The sequence below is a fragment of the Peromyscus californicus genome, unplaced genomic scaffold (genome assembly GCF_007827085.1).
Source record: "Peromyscus californicus insignis strain IS unplaced genomic scaffold, ASM782708v3 Scaffold_22__1_contigs__length_63687245, whole genome shotgun sequence".
Taxonomy (NCBI): Eukaryota; Metazoa; Chordata; class Mammalia; order Rodentia; family Cricetidae; genus Peromyscus; species Peromyscus californicus.
In genome coordinates, this window is record NW_026294525.1 from 44,276,585 (window position 1) to 44,299,340 (window position 22,756).

General features: G+C 42.6%; 1 protein-coding gene across 7 annotated transcripts in view; it reads left to right on the forward strand.

The window, feature by feature from the left end:
- Fam184a (family with sequence similarity 184 member A) overlaps positions 1-22,756 on the forward strand; it is a 133,215-nt gene that overhangs the window by 66,219 nt on the left and 44,240 nt on the right. For all 7 annotated transcript variants that reach the window (XM_052751320.1, XM_052751322.1, XM_052751323.1 and 4 more), the window contains exons 2-7: positions 923-1,777; positions 3,224-3,359; positions 5,559-5,740; positions 9,932-10,129; positions 15,443-15,565; positions 21,477-21,638. In XM_052751320.1, coding sequence (XP_052607280.1) covers positions 923-1,777; positions 3,224-3,359; positions 5,559-5,740; positions 9,932-10,129; positions 15,443-15,565; positions 21,477-21,638 — 1,656 coding nt within the window. The remainder of the gene's footprint in view (positions 1-922; positions 1,778-3,223; positions 3,360-5,558; positions 5,741-9,931; positions 10,130-15,442; positions 15,566-21,476; positions 21,639-22,756) is intronic.

Sequence of the window (22,756 nt, forward strand, 5' to 3'; positions counted from 1 at the left end):
TCCACTACAGATGCCTCTGGGAACCCTGAAACATAGTGCTGATCATGTCCACTACAGATGCCTCTGGGAGCTCTGAAACATAGTGCTGATCAGGGGGAAGGGGATTGACCCCAGATTCTTTGACCCTGTGGTTCTGGAGCTCCCTCTGAGAACCTTAACGGGGGGTGCTGCTGCTCACTAGTGCCCTGTGGACTGCAGAGGCCCAGCTCAAGCCAGGTCTAAATTTACATTTAGTCACTAGTGTAGAACATTGCAGATCTGTTCATTGTCAATAAAATAGTTCTAAACCTTTAATGAAAGCAAGTTATAAGGGAGCTAGAAAAGGGAATTTGTACATTTAGATATTTAAATAGACTCTTGAACACATACAGAGAGCTCTGGGGTACCCCAATATGTAGAGCTCCATTCACGGGAATGTGACACAAGGCCATGATGCAAGGTGGGTCTGCTGGCCTGGGTGTGCAGAGAACTACCATCTCTGCAAACGGCCTCTGTTGTTCCTTTCTTCCTTTCATTTCTAGGACATCATTCTTAATGTTGAATGCTTTTCTGAGAAAGAAATGGGAAGAGAGACAGAATCAGAGACAGAGAGACAGAAAGACAGTTTATGTATTCCAAGGCAGCCTGGAACTCACTGTGTGTAGTGACTTTCTGTCCCTGAGTGTCGGGATCGTAATTGTGCACTTTTATAAATGAGCGATCTTGTATGTTTAAAAATAACAATTTAAAAGTCTGTGCAAGGATAAGAATTTTCAAAGCAAATCGACCAGTGAGCACAAAAACAATTGCATGATGTTTCAGTATTTAATATTCTCCAGAAATAATATGGGCATAGAAAAAAGACCGATCCGGGTGCAAGAATTAACTTTAAGATGTAAAAGAGTATGTGCTGAATTCTCCTCCCTTCTTCCAAACCGTGTAGGTAATATATGCTTTGAATACTAAAAACGATGAACACGAGTCTGCAATTCAGGCCCTCAAAGATGCTCATGAAGAAGAAATCCAGCAGATTCTTGCAGAAACAAGAGAAAAAATACTGCTCTACAAAAGCAAGGTAACAGAAGAGTTAGACCTTAAGAGAAAGATTCAAGTTTTGGAAGCCTCTTTGGAAGATCATGAGAAGATGAAGCAGCAGGCGCTGACGGAGTTTGAAGCCTATAAGCACAGAGTTGAGGACATGCAACTTTGTGCAGAGGCCCAGCATGTCCAGCGCATAGTGACCATGTCGCGGGAGGTCGAAGAGATCAGAAGGAAGTTTGAAGAAAGGTTGAGGAGCTTTGGACAGCTCCAGGTACAGTTTGAAAAGGACAAACGGTTGGCCCTGGAAGATTTGAGAACCGCCCACAGACGGGAAGTCCAAGAGCTGTTGAAGTCGCAGCAGGACCACAGTTTCTCGGTGAATAAGGGGCAGGAGAAAGCAGAGGAGATGCACAGGATGGAGGTGGAGGCCTTGAACAGTACCCTGGAAGAGCTGAGACTTGAAAAGAAAAAACTCATTGAGGAATATGAAGGCAAGTTGAACAAAGCTCAGTTATTTTATGAGCGTGAGCTTGATAATCTGAAAAGGTCCCAGCTCTTCACAGCGGAAAGCCTGCAGGCTAGCAGGGACAAGGAGGCCGATCTCCGCAAAGAGTTCCAGGGACAAGAAGCCATTCTGCGAAAAACCATAGGAAAACTGAAGACCGAGTTGCAGATGGTGCAGGATGAAGCCAGCAGTCTTCTTGACAAATGCCAAAAGCTGCAGGTGGCACTGGCCACAGCAGAGAGCAATGTACAGGTGAGTGGGCATGGGTCGTTTAGTCTTTTCTTTCTTTACATGTGTTTGATGTGTGTATGTGTGTGTGCGCGTGCGTGCGTGCGTGTGTGTGTGTGTGTGTGTGTGTGTGTGTGTGTGTGTGTGTAAATCTGAGGTTGACATGGGGTGTTTTCTCAGATTGCTCTCCACCTTCTGTGTTGAGGCAGAGTCTTTTGCTAAAACCAGAGGACTCCATTTGCCCTTTCAGATATTCAGGCTAGCCAGCTTGCTCCAGGGTGTCCCGGCCTCTGTGTCTCCCTGGCTCCGGCATTGCAAGCGTCCACCATGCTCACCTGGCTCTAGCTGGGTTCTAGGGAATCTGAACCCTGTCTGAACATTTGGATCATAGACAGTTTACCCACTGAGCAATCTACACACACACACTTTAAAAAAAAACTTTATTTTTGATTTATTTATTTTATTTTATGTGTATGAGTATTTTACCTGCATGTATCTGTTAATGGGTGGTTATGAGCCACCATGTGGATACTTGGGAACTGAACTCAAGTTCTCTGCAAGAGCAGCAAGTGCTCTCAACTGCTAAGCCATTGCTCAGCTTTTCCCCACTTTCTCATCTGCATTACTTTGTTGATTTGGAGAGCGACCTGGACCTGGCTGGCTTTAGAATCAGCTGTTTATATTCATACCACTTTCTAGTCCCGCCCCACCTCATTTTTGTCTTTGCCTTTGTGAGGAAAAGAAGTGGAAAGGGTAATTTTTATTCCCTTTACCCATTATGTTAGGGGTTTAGACATCAAGCCCCCAAAAGATAAGTTTAAAATCTTATTGATACTATGAATAAGTTTCATTTAAACAGCTTACTAGTGTTTCCATCAGAGTTAAAATATTGAGCTTAGGGGTTAATTGTGCTTTTCTTTTTCTCTTCAGTAAGGATGATCTGCCTCTATATTTGGTATTTAGACACTGAACACAAAATTATCGCTTTTGGTGGTGACACCTTTAGCCCGAGCACTCAGGAGGCAGAGCCAGGCAGATCTCTGAGTTTGAGGCCAGCCTGCTCTACAAAGTGAGTTTGAGGATAGCCAGGGCTGTTACACAGAGAAACCCTGTCTCAAAAAACCAAACAACCAAACAAAAAGTAGAATTTAATAAGAGATAGCCCACATGCAGAAAAGATGCCAAAAGCCTCCACAAGTCTTGTTGTGATGACACAGAAATCTTCCTGGCTGTGTGAGGATCTGCAGAGCTTTAGGATTCATTAAGCAGGGTGGAAATAGACTTCCCTAATTGGGTCATATGACCCATTAAAATGTCATGTTGTGTTACCTCATCTAACAGATTTAAAACTAAGTCGTCCTAGTTACCCAGAACTTTCCAGGAAGAGAAAGGTGTTGCTTGTAATTTAAATAAATCATTTAGCTTAGTGTCAGGTTCGCATTTTGATTATGGCTATTTGATCTTTCTCAGGTTCTTCAGAAACAGCTCGATGATGCCAAGGAGGGAGAGATGGCCTTGTTAAGCAAGCACAAGGAAGTGGAGAGTGAGCTAGCAGCTGCCCGGGAACGCTTACAGCAGCAAGCTTCAGACCTTGTCCTCAAAGCTAGTATGTCCACACATAGCTTGGTGCGGTGCTCAGCGAAAACCGGCACTTTGCTGTCCATTCAAAACAGTGTCTGAGTGTTTTAAAAGTTCTTCTGACTTCATATTTACCATTCCTTCTAACATTTTGAAATTATTCGGACTGTTTTTTTTAAGTCTCTAATATCTTCTTGAGTAATTATAACAGTGAAATGATGGCATTGTCAACAGTTGTGGGGGGCACAGCCCCTACCTGCCCACCCCCCCTCCCCACAGCAGCCTGCAAGGGTTCCTTTTAGGACTCCACTGAGGTTAAGTCTGGTCTTTGACCTCACTGCAGAAAGGATGCTCAGGATGAGCCAGTTTGAAGCAGAGTTGTTTGCCTGAAGAGATTTTTAACATGGATTTAAACACAGGGTCAACAGAAAAGAGGTGATCACTGAACACATAAGACACACCCACACGTGGGTGTGGGCTTCACCTTGCTGTCTTTCCAGTAGCCATGTTTATGATGCTGGTGCGTTTCCAGTTGTCAGCTTTGGAGCTGTCAAGGAATCTGAGGTTGAAAGGGGGTTCCTGGACTCTTCTAAGCTAGGATTTTAGTCAAGGTAATGTCCTCAGATCACATGAAGCATTTATTGTCAATAAAAGTAAATAGCCTAGTCTATGAGATTCTCAGAAAATATTTGGGGAAGGCAGAAGACCAGATTCAAAGTTATGTGTGCTCAAGCCTTAAGCAAAGTTTCTTGCTGTTTTTACTTTCTTATTTGGGAACATCTTTATGTAAAAGAAGCGTTGTCTCCCTGGGAGCAGTTTTCACAGCACACGTTGATTGCACTGGGATGCTTAAGCTTCACTTGGTGAGAGACCTCACCTGAGCTTTGAACCTAGTGGCTCCTTTCCCTTCCCATGTCCCCATCTTGTCCCCTGTCTTTCTATCCTGCCTCAGCAGGCCCCATATTGTTTGGTTTTAGGAGTATATTTTTATAGAATACGCTCCACAAAAATGAGCCATTATTCTTTACTATCCTCCCTCTCTCCTTCCATCTGTCTGTCTGTCTGTCTGACTCTGGAAGAATTTGTATGTAGGGAACAAAGGTGGGTTCACACAGGACAGCTGAGTCAGCCATCCGGTGTGGCCAGCGTTCTTCATTTCATAGCCCTTTGTAGGAAGATGCTGGTCCAGGTCGTCTGAAGGTGCTTTTTGTCTAAGTGGATAGTGTATCCAGTGAACCCGTTTCAGGAACCCCTTTCATTCTGATTGGCTCATGGTGACTTTTCTTGCCCATAAAGTAGTCATTTTTAATGACCTGCATGCAGCATGCATCAGAAGAATCATGCAGGCAGTTTGTGAGCCCACAGATGCTAGGCCTATGCTTTCCCACTGCCTAGGCTACAGTAGGCTCTTTCTGGCTGTTTGTCCAGGATTTTTTGAAAAATCTCTGCTTCAGTGATACTTTCCAGGAGAACCTGTTCCACACTAGATTTCACATCTCTCCCTTTACCTGTGCCTTCCCCTCACCCATTTTTAAATAGAGTATCTTCTATTTATTCTTCCACAGTTTCAAACATGTAAACAGTATGTCTTCATCATATGTAAACAATGTGTCTTGATCCTATTCATCCCATCCACCACCCCTCACCCAGTTTGATTATCATTTATTTTATTTTTTCATAAATGTGTTGTCCTCTGGTTTTCGATCTAGTCTTTATATAAAACAAATTCAATTGAAACTCCACTGCTGTCTACAGCAGTTGTTCCCAGAATACAGAGAGAGAGAGAGAGACAGAGACAGAGACAGAGAGAGACAGAGACTGAGAGGGATGGGAGCGAAAGAGAGAACAGAAAAGAATAAACGGCTCATTTTCGTACCATAGTATCACTCGGTGCATCCTCTCTTTCCTGAGTTACTCCCAAGAGACTCTCATCAGCTAGGGAGGAGTTTCTCCTACTTCTCCTTGGTCAGCTTGCATTCTTCTCCTTTTTTTAAAAGATGAAATGATACAAGGAAGCAACATTAGGTGTGAAAATAGACTTTCTATTTTAAAGGATTATAATTGACTAAGGCAGTCCCATGGTGAACATTTCCCTTTGTACAGCGAGGAAGCCAAAGAGAGCCGTGTGGCCACTCGGGCATGAAGTCCAGTTTATGTCACTGGAGACACTTTCATGTCAACGCACTTAAAAATTAAGGAGATTTTCTTTGTGGGGGACGGTTTCTAGGTCATATTGGAATGCTTCGAGCAACTCAGATGACCCAGGAAGTTGCAATTAAAGATTTAGAATCGGAAAAATCCCGAGCCAACGAGCGATTATGTCAGCTTGAAGAGGAAAGAGCTTTTCTGCAAAGTAGAACGCAGAGTCTGGATGAAGAACAGAAGCTGCAGGTGCTAGAGCTGGAGAAGGTATGGTGATGGGTACCTGGAGGACGGGAAGGGAAGTTCAAATCCTGACTCATACTGCACAGGAGCCATACGGTTCTTGTCTGCTTTGTGCTGGTTTGTTTTGAGGGAGGAGGTCTGAAGGGAGGCTATGCGATTTTATGTATCCATTCCAAATATTTGGGTAATAATCTGTCATCTAAAAGTCTAAGAATTTCAGTTTATTTTAAGCCAGAAGTTGAATTAACTCTTATTGCATTGGGATTTGTATTTTATTAACTATCATATTAAACATACTTTTTTAAGAAAGATTTTTATTTATTTATTATATATACAGTGTTCTGTCTGCATGTGGGCCTGCACACCAGAAGAGGGCACCAGATCTCAATATAGATGGTTGTGAGCCACCATGTGGTTGCTGGGGATTGAACTCAGGACCTCTGTAAGAGCAGCCAGTGCTCTGAACTGCTAAGCCGTCTCTCCAGCCCCCTAAACATACTTTTTTTTTTTTTTTTTTAACAAATGAAGTATGTTATCACAGATACTCCCAGGAAGCTTCTTTGTCTTTTCTTTCTCTCCCTTCCCCCGCCCCCGCCTCCTTCCTCTCTTTCTGGTCTGGGTTTTGTTTTTTGAACTGGGAATGAACCCCAGGCCTTACATGTGTTAGGGACATGCTGTGCATGTGAACTCTAGTCCCAGGCTCTTTCACTTTTTATTTTGAAACAGGGTCTCTGTAAGTCTCAGCTAACCCTCGCCCTGAACATCTGATCCTCCATGGCAGCCTCCCCAGGAGCTAAGACTACAGGCCTATAACATGATGCCTGACTCCTAGGAGGGTTTTACAGAAGTAAAAAGAAGATGACAGATACCAAGTTGTGAAAATTCGTAGAGCAGCATCGTGACTTTCTAGGTGAAACACTCATGTGTCCTCTAGACCACAGTTGCTGCCCATTTATTGGACCGCTTCGTAGAAAGGCATTTATTATTTCTCCCACAAAACAAGCGTGGGTCTGGGCTATGTTCTCCCTTCTCCTCTCACTATTTAAATATATTTAGAAGTATCTGGTGTTGCCCTGTACTCACTCCAGTTCACTCCTCGACCTGATGCTACCTTCTCTTCCCACCATGCCATAGGATCTGGGTTCGCCTCATTTTCCCCGTCTGTAGTTATCACTACATTGGTGAATCTTACATCGCACTGTTTGTACCCCACACACACAGTTAACCATGGTATTTCACGTTCTCTCATTTCTCTTCTACCTCTTTAGCCTTCAAGTCTTACTTGTAAATTTTCCAGCTCTACCCATTCCATTTCCTTTGATTTTCCTAGCAGTACAAACAACTATTGTTTGAGCATTTCACACGTGATTGTGTTGTAATGTGTTCTGATCGAATCTCTCCCCTCTCAACTCTTCCCACACCTCTACCACTTTTTCCTCTCAAATTCATGAGCTCTTTCTAAACCCACCGAGTCCATGTAATGCTTCCATTAAGTTTGTGTATGGGTGCAGGACCATCCACTGGATCATGGGCAGCCTGTTAAGAACTGCATCCCAAGAAAACTGTCTCGTCTTCCCTATCAGCCATCAATTGCCTGTAGCTCCTATCCGGAGGTGGGAGTGTGTGAGCCCCTTCCCCATTCATGCTGGGACTTTGGCTGGCTTGGTCTGGCGTAGGCCTTGTGCATCCGCCGTAACCCTGTAAGGGCATGTTTGCAGTGGTCCTGTAGTGGCCAGAAAACACTTCCAAAGGAGTCCTCCGCTACCCGTGGCTGATCTTCCTGACTCTTCCTCTGAGATGATTTCTGAGCCTTGGGGTTAGGGATTGTGGCATCGATGTCCCATTTAGGGCTGAGCACTCCCCAGCCTCTTACTCTCTGCACGTTGTGAGGTGACTGTCTATAGTAATCCCCGTCTACTGCAAAAAGCAGCTTCTCTGCTGAGAATTGAGAGCCGCAGTGGCCTACAGGTATAATATGTGGGAGACAGCTTAATATTAGTTAACAGAATAATAGGAGTAGGTTTTCCACTAGGGCCCAGCCACCGGTTCTTGGCCCAGACATGAGTTCTGTCTTGTAGAATGGGTCTTAAATCCAATCAGAAAGCAAAAGGTTACTCTTAAAACATTCCTGCCATCATCACTATTGTTCTTAGTTATGCCCCCAAACGTAATGGTAAGACCCTGCTGCTGAAGACACCCCAAGCTTGAGTCATAGGACATGCAGAAATCAAGCTGGTCCTCACCAGGAGGCTTCATCCCTGCTGGCTAGCTTTCATAGTGCCAAAAAGTGCTCTGCTTGCCACCAGGGGAGAAATGTGCCCACTACTGTTACCCAGCTGTGAGCCCTGCGAGCTACAGTCGTGACCTTCCTGGCAGCATCTGCCCAGGGTTCTCTTTTATTCCACATGCTCATCTCTTCTAGTAACTTCAAGTGCCATTTGTTTCCTGATTGTTGCAAAATCTGTCATTAACAGCTGGATCTTTTCCCCTGAGTCTTATATATTAACTCTCAGCTCAGTGTCTCTGAGTCTTACGTATTTAACTCTCTACTCAGTGTCTCTATTTGTGGTTTTGATAAAATGCCATTGCAATATTCACAGGATTTTTCTCCCCTTAAAACCCTGTTTATTGTGTTCCTTACTTGACCTAGTCGAAGGAGTTATTCTTGATTTCTTTTTTCCAATCTCCTTATCTGTTGCTAAGACCTGTTGGGTCTACTCCCTTCATACACTTTTTCATTCTATCCATCCCCCTCTCTTCATACCCATCCACAGACCAGAAGATTAAGTAGGTGTCATTGCTTGTGGGGATGGTAGTGACAACCTTCGAGCTGCTCTCTGTAGCCTATTGCAAAGATGACTATCTAAAGTAAGTGTGTGTGTGTGTGTGTGTGTGTGTGTGTGTGTGTGTGTGTGTGCGCGCGCGCGCGCGCGCGCACGCGCACATGCACGTGACATTTCTCATTCCCTCCAGGATAAAAATCCAAATTTTTAGTATGAAGACTCCTTTTCATTGTTTGACTCCGGCCTGTTTCTGAGCCCCATCCCTCTTCCCTCAGTATTCCCAGGCTTGTGTAGCCTGTGGTAACTTGTGTGCCTTAGATACATTAGGCCTTCTGTCCCCCTCCATCTTTGCCTCCTGGTTAACTACTTCTTCATCTTTCAGAGTTCTGAAAGGCAATGGAAATGGTTATGAATCCATGCTTTTTTTTTTTTTTTTTTTTTTTTTGGTTTTTCGAGACAGGGTTTCTCTGTGTAGCTTTGCGCCTTTCCTGGAACTCACTTGGTAGCCCAGGCTGGCCTCGAACTCACAGAGATCCGCCTGGCTCTGCCTCCCGAGTGCTGGGATTAAAGGCGTGCGCCACCACCGCCCGGCCGAATCCATGCTTTTGATGAGAGATGTGGATGAGACAGACGTCTTTGGATGCCTTCTGGGCTTGTGTAAATCAAATGAGAGAACATGTCATTACTAGCTCTATATTTTCTCTTCCCAAATTGAATTGATTCATATTCTCATATTCTCTCTCTCTCTCTCTCTCTCTCTCTCTCTCTCTCTCTCTCTCTCTCTCTCTCTGTGTGTGTGTGTGTGTGTATCTGTCTGTCTTTGTCTCTCTCTGTCTCTGTCTCTATCTCCCTATCTCTCTCTCTCTCTCTCTCTCTCTCTCTCTCTCTCTCTCTCTCTCTCTCTCACACACACACACACACACACACACACACACACACACACACACACACTTACTTTTTTCCCCACCCAGGTTGTACCTCTTTCCTGTATTCTAGCCACATACAATAGACACTCTTTCGCAGAACTCATAAAACTGTCGCCACTGCCTTTTACTTCCTTTCATCACTGAGTTGTGATTGGTTAAAAGGCACATAATTGACACACCAATTGTATTGAATAGTATTACTTGAGTAGTGAATAGGTAAGTTATTTTGTGTACTGCACAAACATCTTTATCTTGTAAGTTTGCCATTATACAAACACACATTTGGTTCTAAGACAGCGACAGTTTCTTTTATTTCTAGATTTAAAATACTTTGTTCTGCCTCGGGCACCTTGTCACTCCCAACAGCACCAGTTGTAAGGTTTCAAAGCCTCGATCCCAAAGCAGTTCGTTCGTGCCAGTCCACATATGTCTAAGATGCTCAGACATTGATAGCGCTAAGCAAAACAGGAGTGCCGCTTCTTAATCTCCTTTTGTTTTCATTCAAGAAAGTAACCGAAGCAAAGAGAACTCAGCAAGAATATTATGAAATGGAGCTTAAAAACCTGCAGAATAGATTGGACGGCGAGGTGGCCCAATTAAATGAGGCCCATTCTAAGACTTTAGAAGAGTTAGCCTGGAAGCACCACATGGCGATGGAGGCTGTCCACAGCAATGCAAGCAGAGATAAGAAAAAGCTACAAATGGTGAGTGGAAACTTCGTTCACCGCTGCAGTGGAACTGGTGAGGGTTTGGTGATGGTCCAACATGACCTGTACTGTGGGCGAACAATTGCTTGAATTTCACGGCTCCTGTCTTGTCATCATGCTTTAAATCCTGGTTCCGGTGGTAACATCCATAAAAGTAAAAGTTCTTCCCTGTCCTCTTCTTGAGACACGGCCTCACTGTGTAACTCAGCCTGGTCTCCTTGTCATTCTCCTGTCGCCTCTTCCCAAGTGCGTGCACCACCATACCTGGCTCACATTAAGTTCTTGGTGGGCGCATGGTTTATTTTAGGGCAGAGTACTTTATATAAGCCATAACAGAAACACTCTTTGATCTGGGGCTTTTTCAGCATGCGATAACTGTACCAAGCAGGAAGCCTTAATTCACCACTGTACATATTTCTAGTAGATAGCTTCCTTCCTTCCCTGGGAACATTATTCATGTATTTGTGTTTTTCTTTTCCTTCCTTTCCTAAGTCATCACCTTGTGAATGGTACTGCATGGCAGCCCATAGTGCACAGTAGGGAATGCAAGTTGTCTGCCACCCCTGGGCCTTTACACTTAGCTCTTTGCTTGTCAACTGTGGTGGCATGGACCCTAACCTGCGCCTCTGGCACCTTCTGTGACACAGGAGGGTGTGATAGGTCCTATCACGTTCCTGTAAGGCTCACAGGAGAACAGCTGTTGAGTACTCAGCCATGTCCTGGCTGTGAGGATCAATAACGTTGCGGGTGTTTGGTATCATGTCCCGAATTCTGCAGTTAGGCTTCACACGTTTTTCTGATTTACCCTTCTGACAGCTGATTGGTTGCTGCCCCCTGCTTACTGATGAGGGGATGTATTCAGTCACATGCAATTTGTAAGAATTGGTTGGCTCTCAGGTCTGTCAAATCGTGTGGCATTTAAATACCCTCACGCAGGTGTTTCTTCATAAGGGCGCTAATGTTTTATATAGTAACCCCTTATAGTTTGCAAGTCATTTTTCTGTGGCATATTCCTTGATACTCATGACTTGGAGATTAGTGCCATTTTTATTAGAAAGTATACACTATATTTAATAAGCCTAAATGATTTTTGCAAAACCATGGACCTGATTAAGTAGAATAGATAAAATGCAAATTTAGATTTTTTTTTCTGCCTTAATACCCCTTCATTTTGTGGCATAAATACTGGAAGAAATACTTTAAGCTGTAAAAATTAAAAATTTAAGTAAGATTTTCTTTTTTTTTTTTTGGTTTTTCGAGACAGGGTTTCTCTGTGTAGCTTTGTGCCCTTTCCTGGAACTCACTTGGTAGCCCAGGCTGGCCTCGAACTCACAGAGATCCGCCTGCCTCTGCCTCCCGAGTGCTGGGATTAAAGGCGTGCGCCACCACCGCCCGGCCCAAGATTTTCTGTTAGAATGTTATTTCTTTCAGAACTGGTATGTGTCCGTCTAGGCAGAGACAAAAATGATTGCACTCCTTCTCAAGACTGATTGCCATTTTCTCTGTGCCGGCACACGCGTCCCATCCCTGTGTAGTCCTGGGCCTGCTTAAGGAGGTGGCTGTGCCCTGCCCAGGGTCCCACACTAATGCGTGCAGTGGACACCTGCCTTAGCCCACGTGTGGTTCATTTACAAAATAATTCCCATGTGTTTATTTTTGTTTTATGTGTGAGCATTTTGCCTGTACATGTATCTGTGTACCACATGTGTGCAATGACCTTTGAAGCCAAAGGAGGACCTTGGAGCCTCTGGAATTGGAATTACAGAAGGTTGTGAGCTACTGGATAGGTTCTGGGAATCAAATTTGGGTCCGCTGGAAGAGCAGTCAGTGCTCTTAACTGCTTAACCCCACTTACAGTTCTTAAAACCTGTTTCAGAACATGTTTGCCATTGGAAAGATGACTTGGACTTTCCTGTGTGTGAGCACTTCAAAAGCTCTGTGTTGCGTTGGAGGTTTCCTTGGGGAAGCAGTACGCACACCTGCTCACCCTAGAAAGGGAGCCTGTCACAGACCAAAGTAACAATTACACCAGCATCCAAGTTGGGGAAGCGATGCGTGATTATTGGGGTTCCTAGCAGGAGCATGGATGGGGTGTTACAAGGAGCAGGGATGACTCAGAAGCAGCTGCATCTACAAAAAGCACCCCCCCCCCCCCAAGCTGCAGCTGGAACAAGCAGGCAACTGCACAGGTCTTAGAGACTCGGGCTGGCCAGAGCTCTGGCCCCAGCCATTTTTTCCTGCTTTTATGAAGCTGGGGAGGAGCCTTTGAGAATCCCAAAAGTTTTCCCTTCACCACACCTGTGACACTTTGCTTACCTCCTGAGACTCACGGGCTCTTGGAGAGAAGGTTTCTATTTGAAGGGATTTGCCGGAGAACACTCTGGGCTGCCTTATCTGTACCACTTACCCAAATAGCTTGTTTCTTCCCTGCTGCCCGCTTCCCTTGTTGCTGCCCAGTCAACATACTAAGTGTGTAAGCCAAAACCAGCTTCCTTCCAGAACGGCCTCTCTCTAATGTCAAAGTATTTTTTTAAAGAACATTGAGGGGAAACAGATTAGTGCTGGGCTCAGCCATCATCCAAGAAGTTTCCCCCTGCAGCAGCTGGGAACAAACACAGAGACCCACAGCTGGATATTATGCAGAGAATGAGGAACCTTGGAACACTCAGCCCTAAATGGGATGTCTCCCTCAAATCCCTCCCCTTGGGGCTCAGGGAATTAACTCTTCAGAAGAGTATGCAGAAAAAAGTGTAAGAGCCAGAGGGGATAGAAGATGCGGAGTTTGGGGTGGACTACCACCATGTCCTCTCCATCAGCATGGTCAATGCATATCTGAACTCCCAAGGACTGAGGCAGCATGCACAGGGCAGTGGGGTTTTCTGCACCAGGTCCTCTGCAGTATGTTATGGCTTCCAGTTCAGTGTTTATATGGGATTTCTGAGTGTGCCAACAGCGGATATCCTGGGCTCCTCTCCTTCTGTTTGTTTTGTCCAATTCTGACCTGTTAGTTTTTGTTTTATCTTATTATGTTTTATTATTATTCCTTAGAAGTCTGGGGGGTTTTTTTGTTTGTTTGTTTGTTTTGTTTTTTCTAATGAGAGACAAAGAGTGAATCTGGATGGGATGGACTGGGAGGAGTAGAGGGAGGGGAAACACTCTTTTCAATGAAAGAAAAAAAGGTAAGAATTATCTTAAAGAGCTTAGTGACTAATGAATATGTTTCTGAAAGTGGAAAAATAAAGAGAATTTAGCTTAGACGACCTCTCTGTTCCTTACTTATCGCAAAAGGATTGCATTTCTTACCGTAACTATAGTTCACCATATTAACAAAGTACAGGGACAACCTGTGCAGAAAAGATGACATAGCACCCAAGATTTCTCTCCTCAGACAGGCTAGTCTTTGGCTGGCCCATAGGAACTGGGGTTTCAGAAGGGTGTCATCATCCCCCAAGATGAAAAGCTCGCCTGCTTAAACTATATGTGCCAATAGTGTGAAAACGCAGACCACCTACATTCCTCCTGGAACATTGGAAGAGGGTGCCCTAGAGAAAAAAGACCTGGCCTCCAAGTCTCTCAGGAGCCTCCCTGCACATTTTATTTCATGCTGTTGTCACAGCTTGCTAGAGTAGTCTTGGAGCATGCTCAGTGTGCAGGGCCCTTGGAAGCCAGTGTCTGTAGACTCCTCGTTCACACCTTTGCCTCTGTAGATTGTGATTTAAATATTTTTACCATAATAAACCATAGCTATATGCCAGTTTTATATCCAAGCCTGTGGCTACTCCTAGAATATCATCCAACTTCAGTGTGTCATGGAGGGCCCTAACACAACCTTCCCACAACTCTCCTCACCTTATACTGTAGAAAAGAGTGCTCTTACCAAGCTCTGTGTGTGTGTGTGTGTGTGTGTGTGTGTGTGTGTGTGTGTGCCTCTGTGTGTTTAGACATTCCTTTTCCTCTGCCTGGAATGCTCTGTTCCCCTCTACCCTGCCATTATTTTTAACTGGTATGCTCTTCAAACTCTACTTAGTGTCAGGTCCAAAGGAAACTCCATCCCCCAAACTCTGAAAGGCAGTACATCCAGAAATGAGCTCAGCCTGGACTCAAGGAGGATTTCTAGCAAAAACTAGAAAAGCTAGCATTCCTCAAGAACTTGTGAAGCTGATTCCCCTCTTCCAAAAGGAGCATTTCCCTTACCTCTGGCAGAAGGGACATATGGCTACCTGTGGTGCCTATAGCATATCAAAGCTCATTCTGGCCCCCAGGCTCCTTCAGTATCACAAATACCTGTTAAACATTTCAGAGTCCAAGCTAGCATCCAAGCCCTTCTCACCTCCTCCCCTACCCTTAACTCCCTCCAGCTCGTGGGATTCTCTTCTCCCAGCTACTCATTCTCCTTATAGCCCTGCTATTCTGCTCTTGCAGGAATGTTCACTCTCTCTGTTCTGCCTGCTCCTGCTTCTCTTACTATGTTTTCTCTATTCTCTGTCCCCTGCTGTCCTCCCCACTCTCTCAGATAGCCCTGGCCACGCTCAGTCAGCTGGCCATGTTCAGCCTACTTCTTTCTCTCTGTGTCCTGGACTCTTCCAGATGCCCTGGCTGTTCTCTCTCTTACAGCTAAAATAAAAACCTTCTCCTAACCCATACTGTGGAGTGGTTATGGTGTCAGTTTGTACACTTAGGAATTGCATTCTTTCTAAAGTTCTCTCTCAAAGTTTATCAGTTCCCTGCCTAGATCCTTCTTCTCTATATGTCTAATTTTGATGAGTAAGTGGTTCCTTATTTGGTACTATGGGTTATTAAGACAGCCTTCATACCACATCTTGTTGTTTGTGAGGCCCAGGTCATACATAGCATGCCTGGAAAATAGATAAGTTCTTTAGTAGATATCATTGTAACTGATTTTATAATCCAGTTATCTTCATTTTTGTTCTGGTTAATTCCCAACTACATTCCACGGTTGAATAGTGAATTCACAAAATGTTATAGGAGTTTTTGTATTTTAATATAAAATAATGGAAAACTCAAGAAACTGTTTGCTTTATCATGCCAAATTATCATTTCTATCATGCTTTTCTGATGTCTCTAAGTGACCAGTGACACACACCCGTGATTAAAAGCATTATCTAATGGCTATATCAGAATGATTTGATCTATTCCGTTTAGTATTAAATGGTATCACAGTTAGCTGTGATTTTTTTAATAAGGAGAGATAATTTGAAAAGTAAAATATTAACATGATTGCATTTCTTAAAATCTTAAAGTATGTATAGTTCTTCAGTCGTACTAATTTTTTTTTTTTTTTCTCTTAAGGAATTGGAGGAACAATATAAAAAGGAGAGACTGAGTCTGGAAGAGGATAAAAATCAGCTTCAACTGGAGCTAGAAAACCTAAAGCAAGTGCTGGAAGACAAGCTGGCTTCAGCCAATCAGGAGGCAAGAGCTCTTTAGGCCTATCGCCTACATTATGTATTCGCTTTGTAGTAACTTGATCTGGTGGCAGTGTGTAGGTAGGTCAGCAGAACTGGCCAAAGATCTTGACTCGGTGCTGAATTTTCCTAACACTGTATTTATGTCCCATTAGGTAAACATTTACTATCAAAAACATTAAATGGCAGTGTTTTTGTGGAGGATTGCAAAGCAACAGACCTCACCAGGTCAACCAGAAGCAACTGTTAGCAGTGTAGTCTTCTCTACACCGCACCTCATTTTAGAGAGAGAAAAACTTTGTAAGGTCCAGATACTGGCTTCCAAACCAAATTGTTAAATTTATATGAAAATATTATTTAGCTCGAGAAAGAAAAGGCTAAGGATAGAATATTAGAAAAATGTTAGAAGTTGAAAAAAAAACTGTAAGTAAATATATGCAAAGACCTTTGTAAATTGCAACATTAGTTCCTCCTCTGTCTCCATTGAGGCAATTGCTAAATGCTTCCCTAATATTTGCCTTTTTCTCTCCCGTTCATCCCTCTGTGGCTTCTTGGGTGAGCTCCCTCTAATTCTCTGACTCGGTTCTTGTCTTGGCCCTTCTCAAGAGCCTTGCCAACTTTTTCTTCCTCACTGACCTCATCTCTCCCCACAGCCCGCTCACGCCACTTTTCTATTACTCCAAATGTGCCCACAGAAGCCACAGCAAAAGACACACGTGCCCTTGAGCGGGCTGCAGATTGCACTCGGTGTTCTTGGATTGGTTTTAAATGTCTATCCAGAGAAAATACAGCAAACTGCCTTGGAGAACGATAGAGGCGCATGGTAGATGCTGATGGTAGCCCAGTCTGTCTTCTGTTGCCCTAGCTAATCCACACTGACTTCACCAATGCACTTGCTCATCAGAATCCACACAGTTACCAGTCTATATGCATTAGAAGGCTCTTTAGTGACCCTCTGTTTCTCAGGCAGGCTCCTCAGGCTTCCTCTCTCAATTCTAAATGGCTTGTCTTAGTGTTTTCCCAACCTATATCCTGGAACTTCTCTGAGAAGAGTTGCAGCGAATGTGCAAAGTTCTTTTCTCCTGGCTACATTTTCAATTATGTTTCAGTATCCTGGCAATGCTCTGGTGCCACGTCATTATGGCTTCCCGAGTGACTCTTGGCTCTTGCCCCATCTCTGCTTTGGCATCCCTTCAGACCAGCAGCCTTTTTCCTGTCCTGCTGACTCAGATCTCCAGGGAGCGTGTTCCTAGTCAGCTTAGGAACTTAAAATGAAGGATAGCCACGTTTCCCATTTAACCAAGGTTTTCATAAAAACTATTCACAAGTCATTAGTGAAAACAGATTATAACCACGTTATTATGCATGTAACTGTATTAACTGGGAAGAAACGAAACACTGGTGATATTATGTATGTTCTAATATAAATAAGTGTATAAACCCATAAGGAGTAATTCTTCAGAATTTTAGCACCTATCCACCAGTGACCCTGGATGGCCCCCATTGCAGTGATGTGAGAACAGAGTTAGGAACTCAGCCTCAACTGTCTACGTCATGGTAGCACATGCCTTGCATGTCTCCTGTGGCCTGAATGTTAGTGCACCTCTATGGGAGCCACAGCGGGACCTGTTTGCTTTCTCAGTTAAAGACAGAACTTCTGCCTAAGAAAGAACATTCCATATGTAAAAGAGAGAAAAGAAAGAAGGAAAGTGTAAATGGTTGATAAATTGCACAAACAATTTCATGTCTTGTCTACCTTTAGAGTGTTTACAAAACAGTGAGGAAAACAGGCACCACTGTTTTGTTGGTATAAACTAAACAGAAACAAGAAAAATAATTTTAGCCTCACTAAATTAAGAACTAGGAATCTGCAAAATGCTACCGCATGACCATAAAATGAACTGTGATAAAAAATTGAGGCCATGCAGTGTTGCTGAGTATAAAGAGAGATAAACACCCGGAAGCCGCCGAGGGCGATATGAAATCACGTACTTTTTCTGGAAAGGGCTTAGCAGCTTGTGTGGGAGCCTCAGATGGACATGCCCTTTGACAGGAGCTTCAGTTCTGTGTTTACCATGTAAGTAAATAATAAAGGATTATGGAGAAAATGTCAGTACTGTTTATAGGAGAAATTCAGAAATAGCTTAGATTTCCATAGAACTCTTATTTCCCAAAAGAAAGGAAATCCTTTTTCTAATTCACATAACATCATCTGTGTCTTTCCATGCTCTGGAGCTGTTTGCATGCCTGTGGGGATTGTCTGTTTCTGCATGGAGGAACCACATGGCCTACTAGTGGCCTGGTAATAGTACAAGGTCAAGGGAAGCTGAGGTACTGGTTTCTTTACAGGTTAAATGCTTACATACTGAGGTGTTAAAGCTATTTGATTCCTTAGTCAGTAAGTGTGTATGAAGTATTTTAGTAACTGGCTCATTCATTCATTTAGTAAATAATGGATGGTTGGTTACGTACAAAGAGCTCTTACACACTGTGATTACAGTGGCAATTAACATGGTCCCGCAATGATGAGGGGTTTCACAGAATGAGGCATTTATAAGTCTAGCTAGATGCATACTGCGAAAGGAAGATAAGGGATTGATTGGCTGGACAGGATGACAAATTGAGGAACTATTATGCAAAGGCTGTGGTGCGTGGGACGTTTTAAAATACTGTAGGAATGCCAGGGTAGATCTGGTGCTGCAAAAACTGTAGAATAGTGTTGCTTCCTGTTTCCCAGGCACTGATTTTTATTCTTCTCTCCTCTGCCTTTTTACAAGCTAGGGCAGTCGATCCTAGTTACTAAGTCACTGAAGAGTGATGGAATTTGTCTGTGCCACATACTAAGTGGGTAAAAATCAAAATTCCAGTCCAAGTGATAATATTTTAGCTCAATTTAATGATCAGGACCACAGTACTTTACCCTTCCAACAAATACAAAGACCAAAAAAAAAAAAAAAAAGATTGCCAAGCTAGCTGGAGAGTTAGGCAGCCTCTATGTCACAGAGGCCCTGTGACATATTTTGACTATTCGCATAGTAGAAGGCTGCTAGAAGATGCTGAGCACAAACATGTGATGCTTACTTTAGGGACAAGGCTTACACTCATGTCCGTATTCATCATTTATAAAAGTTCACTCTGTGCTTCCTAAGAGAAGGGGTAGGAGAAGAGCACATGTGTGTAGATAGGGACTCAAGGGAGGAGATGTCTACCTTCTGTATTTCCTTAGAGGGGGTCATAATAATAAGAATCTAGCTTGTTCCATCTTGTTGCAAAGAGCAGACGTTCCAATGCAAACCCACAGAAGAACAAAGGAAATACACCGACCCAAGTGATAAAAAGGTCCCAGGATAATGTCAGCTTCAAACAGAATAGATTCAGAACTAAAATTGGTTACCCTGGGACTGGGTTTCTTTGTCTCCTCTTGGATTTGCCTTCTTTGTGTTCTTCATGTGGACTTTATTCTTCAGTCATGCGTTCCTTTGGGCATGGTATGGCTGACAAAAGAGCATCACTAGAAGACCCATTTTCCTTTCAACCGTCTGAGATCTCTGTGAATGATGTATTCATCCCCATGACTGCTCCTCAGTCATCCCCAGTGGATATAGAATGAGACAACTGTGTTGGGTTAGTGTCTGATCAAGCTGAGTTCCTGCTGAGACCACAGGACACTGATGGGGAAGGAGAGTAGATCTTCCACATGCCAAAAGAGATTTTGACAGAGACAGACACCAGTTGTTGTATGTTCTCAAGGAACATGAGGGCTGAGAACATAACCCTTTTTATTATACTCATAGAAAACTATCAGCTATGGTTGCTTACTTCAATTTTGTATTTTACTACATTTAACTATGCACAATTTAAAAGTTTTTGCTTATTTAAATATTTATTTCCTCTTTAATTAAATTCTTTATTTCTTTAACACAATTTCTGTTTATTCTTCATGTGCTACTTATAATACTTCTCTTCATAAATTTTTGAATATGTTATAGTCACGTAATACTTCATCAACTGAAAACTTGCTAGATTGTGGAAGAATATTTCCATATAATTAAACTTGGTTATTATTTTCCTTTCAAATTTTTTAAAATTTAATTTATGTATATATGGGTGTTCTGCCTACATGTATGTCTGTGTCCACACACATGTGTGCCTGTTACTGTGGAAGCCAGACGAGGGTGTCAGGTCCCTTGGAACTGGAGTTATAGACAGTTGAAAGCTGCCATGAGGGTGCTGAGAATTGAAACTGGATCCTTGAGCAGCAAGTGCTTTGAACTGCTGAGCCATCTCTCCAGTGCTTCCTTAAAAAAAGTTTTCTAAGTCAGTATCTTACCCTAGTTCCCAAGCTAGCTTGACCTCACTATGTAGCCTGGGCTGGCCTTGAACCTCCCAGATGCTGTAATTGTAGGCATATCCCACCATGCCCGGCTCGGTTCTTTCCATATGGATTGTCCCTTCTATCTTTTCTGGTTAATATCTTTCTCTGGATCCTTGAATGTGATTATTACAGTCAGCCCACAAGATGGGGATTATTCCTGCTGTTTCATATTGGCAGAGCTGGGACTTAAGACTAGACTTCTGCTGAGCTCAGCCATCTTCCAGTTGTTACGACTATCTTCCTTACAATCAATCCTCTTACCACTGCATGCACAATCATTGGACAAGCTGGGTCAGCACCAAAAGTTGTGAGGACACAAGTAAGCAATGGAGAATACAGAATGGGGGTGTTAAAACAGTGACAGATAATGAAGTTTTAGACCACCGTAAGTAGATGCTACATATGAACATGTCATTAACCTTTAAGAATCAGGAAAGAGTATATATTTTTATGACAATACATATTTTTTAAAATGACTCAAAGAACTTAAACAACTTACCAGGCCAGTAATAACCGCAAAAGAAAATAGCCCACCATGGTTCTAGACAGGCATTAGGTTCAGAGAATTTAATGGATGAAGTTTTGCTAAATTCTTGAATTTTTTTGGCTATGAATATGTGAGAACACAGGAAAGGGGGGAAGTTCTTAAATCATTTTACAAAGTTGCTGACCATTTAGAGACACTGACAAGCTCGCAAGATCGCACACTACCACATCCAGATGTACTTACCATACGCACATAGAGATTCCTGCACCAAAAGAACAGGGAGGCTGTGTGCCTAAACAGGAGTGTCCCAGGGCGCTGAAGGACAGTTTTCATATTTTCCTTTTTGAAATGTATAGTTGTAAGAAAATATTTGCCAGCAAAATATGCATGTATTTTTAAAAGAAATCTTGTCCATGTTCTTTTCAGATGAGTTTTGACTTCATAGCATTTTTTCTTAAAGTGTTTCCTTCTTTGCTTTTGACCCTTATAATTAAAGGTTTCTGTAATCCTAGTCAACAAATTATCATTTGCTTCTAGTTCCAACTCAGAGGTTCTTTCCCGAGGCGACTTCTATATGGAAACACAAAAAACAGTTGATTCTCTAAGATATATTTAAGAGCTTGCCAGTATTGACCTAAATGCACTGCCTTTCTAAATAGCACGGTGACTTGACTTGATATAGAAATGGTTAATTTTAAAGAAAGCTTTCAGACGGTTTATTTTTTATCTTTAATCTTCATCTTGCATCAGTTCCTTTTTATAGGTATCTTATTATCTGACATAACCAGGAATTTTCTTTACACCAAGAGCCCACGGGAAGTTGTATCCATGTCCTTGCATTATGGTCCTGGAAAGGGGGAAGTGTAGTCATGGGAAAAAAAAATAGTATTCAAAAAAATAGCAAATGGTAAAGATTATCATGGCTAAGTGCTTCTTCCAAATTCATGAAGAAGGAGTCCATTCAGTCAAGTCAACAATAACACAAAACTCTCAAACCGTGAGCTGATACTGGTCTGCCACTGTATGGCACATTAAAAATGCTCTGTTCACTCACAGATTGGCCGCCTGCAAGATCTGGTAAGGAAAAGTGAACAAGGTCTTGGCTCTGCCGAAGGACTCATTGCTAGTCTTCAGGACTCCCAAGAGAGGCTTCAGAGTGAACTGGACCTGACAAAAGGCAAGCTCAAGGAGACCAAGGATGCCCTCTTAAATGTTGAGGTAATTGCTTATTTCTACTGTAATCTAAATGTCTGAATATGAAAATAGAACTGGACCACTTTGCTTAAAGCCTCATTGTATATAACTAGTGTATTAGTTTCTAGGAATCCCATTCAAAAGTAACACAAGTGCTGTGACTTGAACACAACTGACATGGGTCATCTCTTGGTTCTAGAGCTAGAAGTCTAAGATGAATTCTATGTCTCTAAGAGGGAACCTTTCCCTTTTTTGCAGCTTACTGTAGCCCCAGAAATGGTTTTGCATTTAATCATAACATTTTGGTCTCCAGATTATCATCTTATAAGTGTGCTAGTCATATTAGATTAAGGGTTCAGGTGCTCCCATATGGCCTCATGTCGAGCTGGTCCTGTGTGAATTCTGTACCCACCACTTACTGCATCATTTTGGACAGAGATGCATTTTCCTCCTTGACACTTTAATAAAGCAGAGAGCAGCATAATAATACTTTTCATAGAGCAGTTATAATAATTAAAAGCGATAAGCTGTGCACAGTACATTGTTCAACAAACACTCAGTTGGTGTTGGTTTTAGTAACAATATTAGCTTTTAGTTTAGAATTGGTGACACTTGAAGTGTGTATACACTTATTGTACTTCCTATACTGTGTATATATGATTCTATTCATGTTTTACCTAGGGAATAACTGAGTGTATTTTGAATATCAATTGCATTTTATTTTTGAAATCTGTGACAACATAAATAGATGGCTTCTGCTTACCTTTCTCTAGTGGCTATATGATATAATAGTGCTAATATGACAAAGAATAAGTCTATTTAGAGTTACTGTAATATGCAACATATTTAAATGTATGTGATGCCAAATGTTGCCTATAATATCAGTGATAGCAATTTTTCACATAAGACTGAATGGAATGGCTAATTCATATTAAGACGCATTTTTTTTATATTGTCAAAAGTAAAAGGAAGAAGGTATTTTAAATTGGTAAATACATTTAGTTGAAAATTGCACATAGAGAAGTGTGTGTGTGTGTTTATATGGTACCTCACCTTGGTATACACCCCATTTCTAACTTTAGTGTATTTCATCCTGTAACTCCAGCTTCGGGGGGATCCGATTCCTCTGAGGGCGTCTGCAT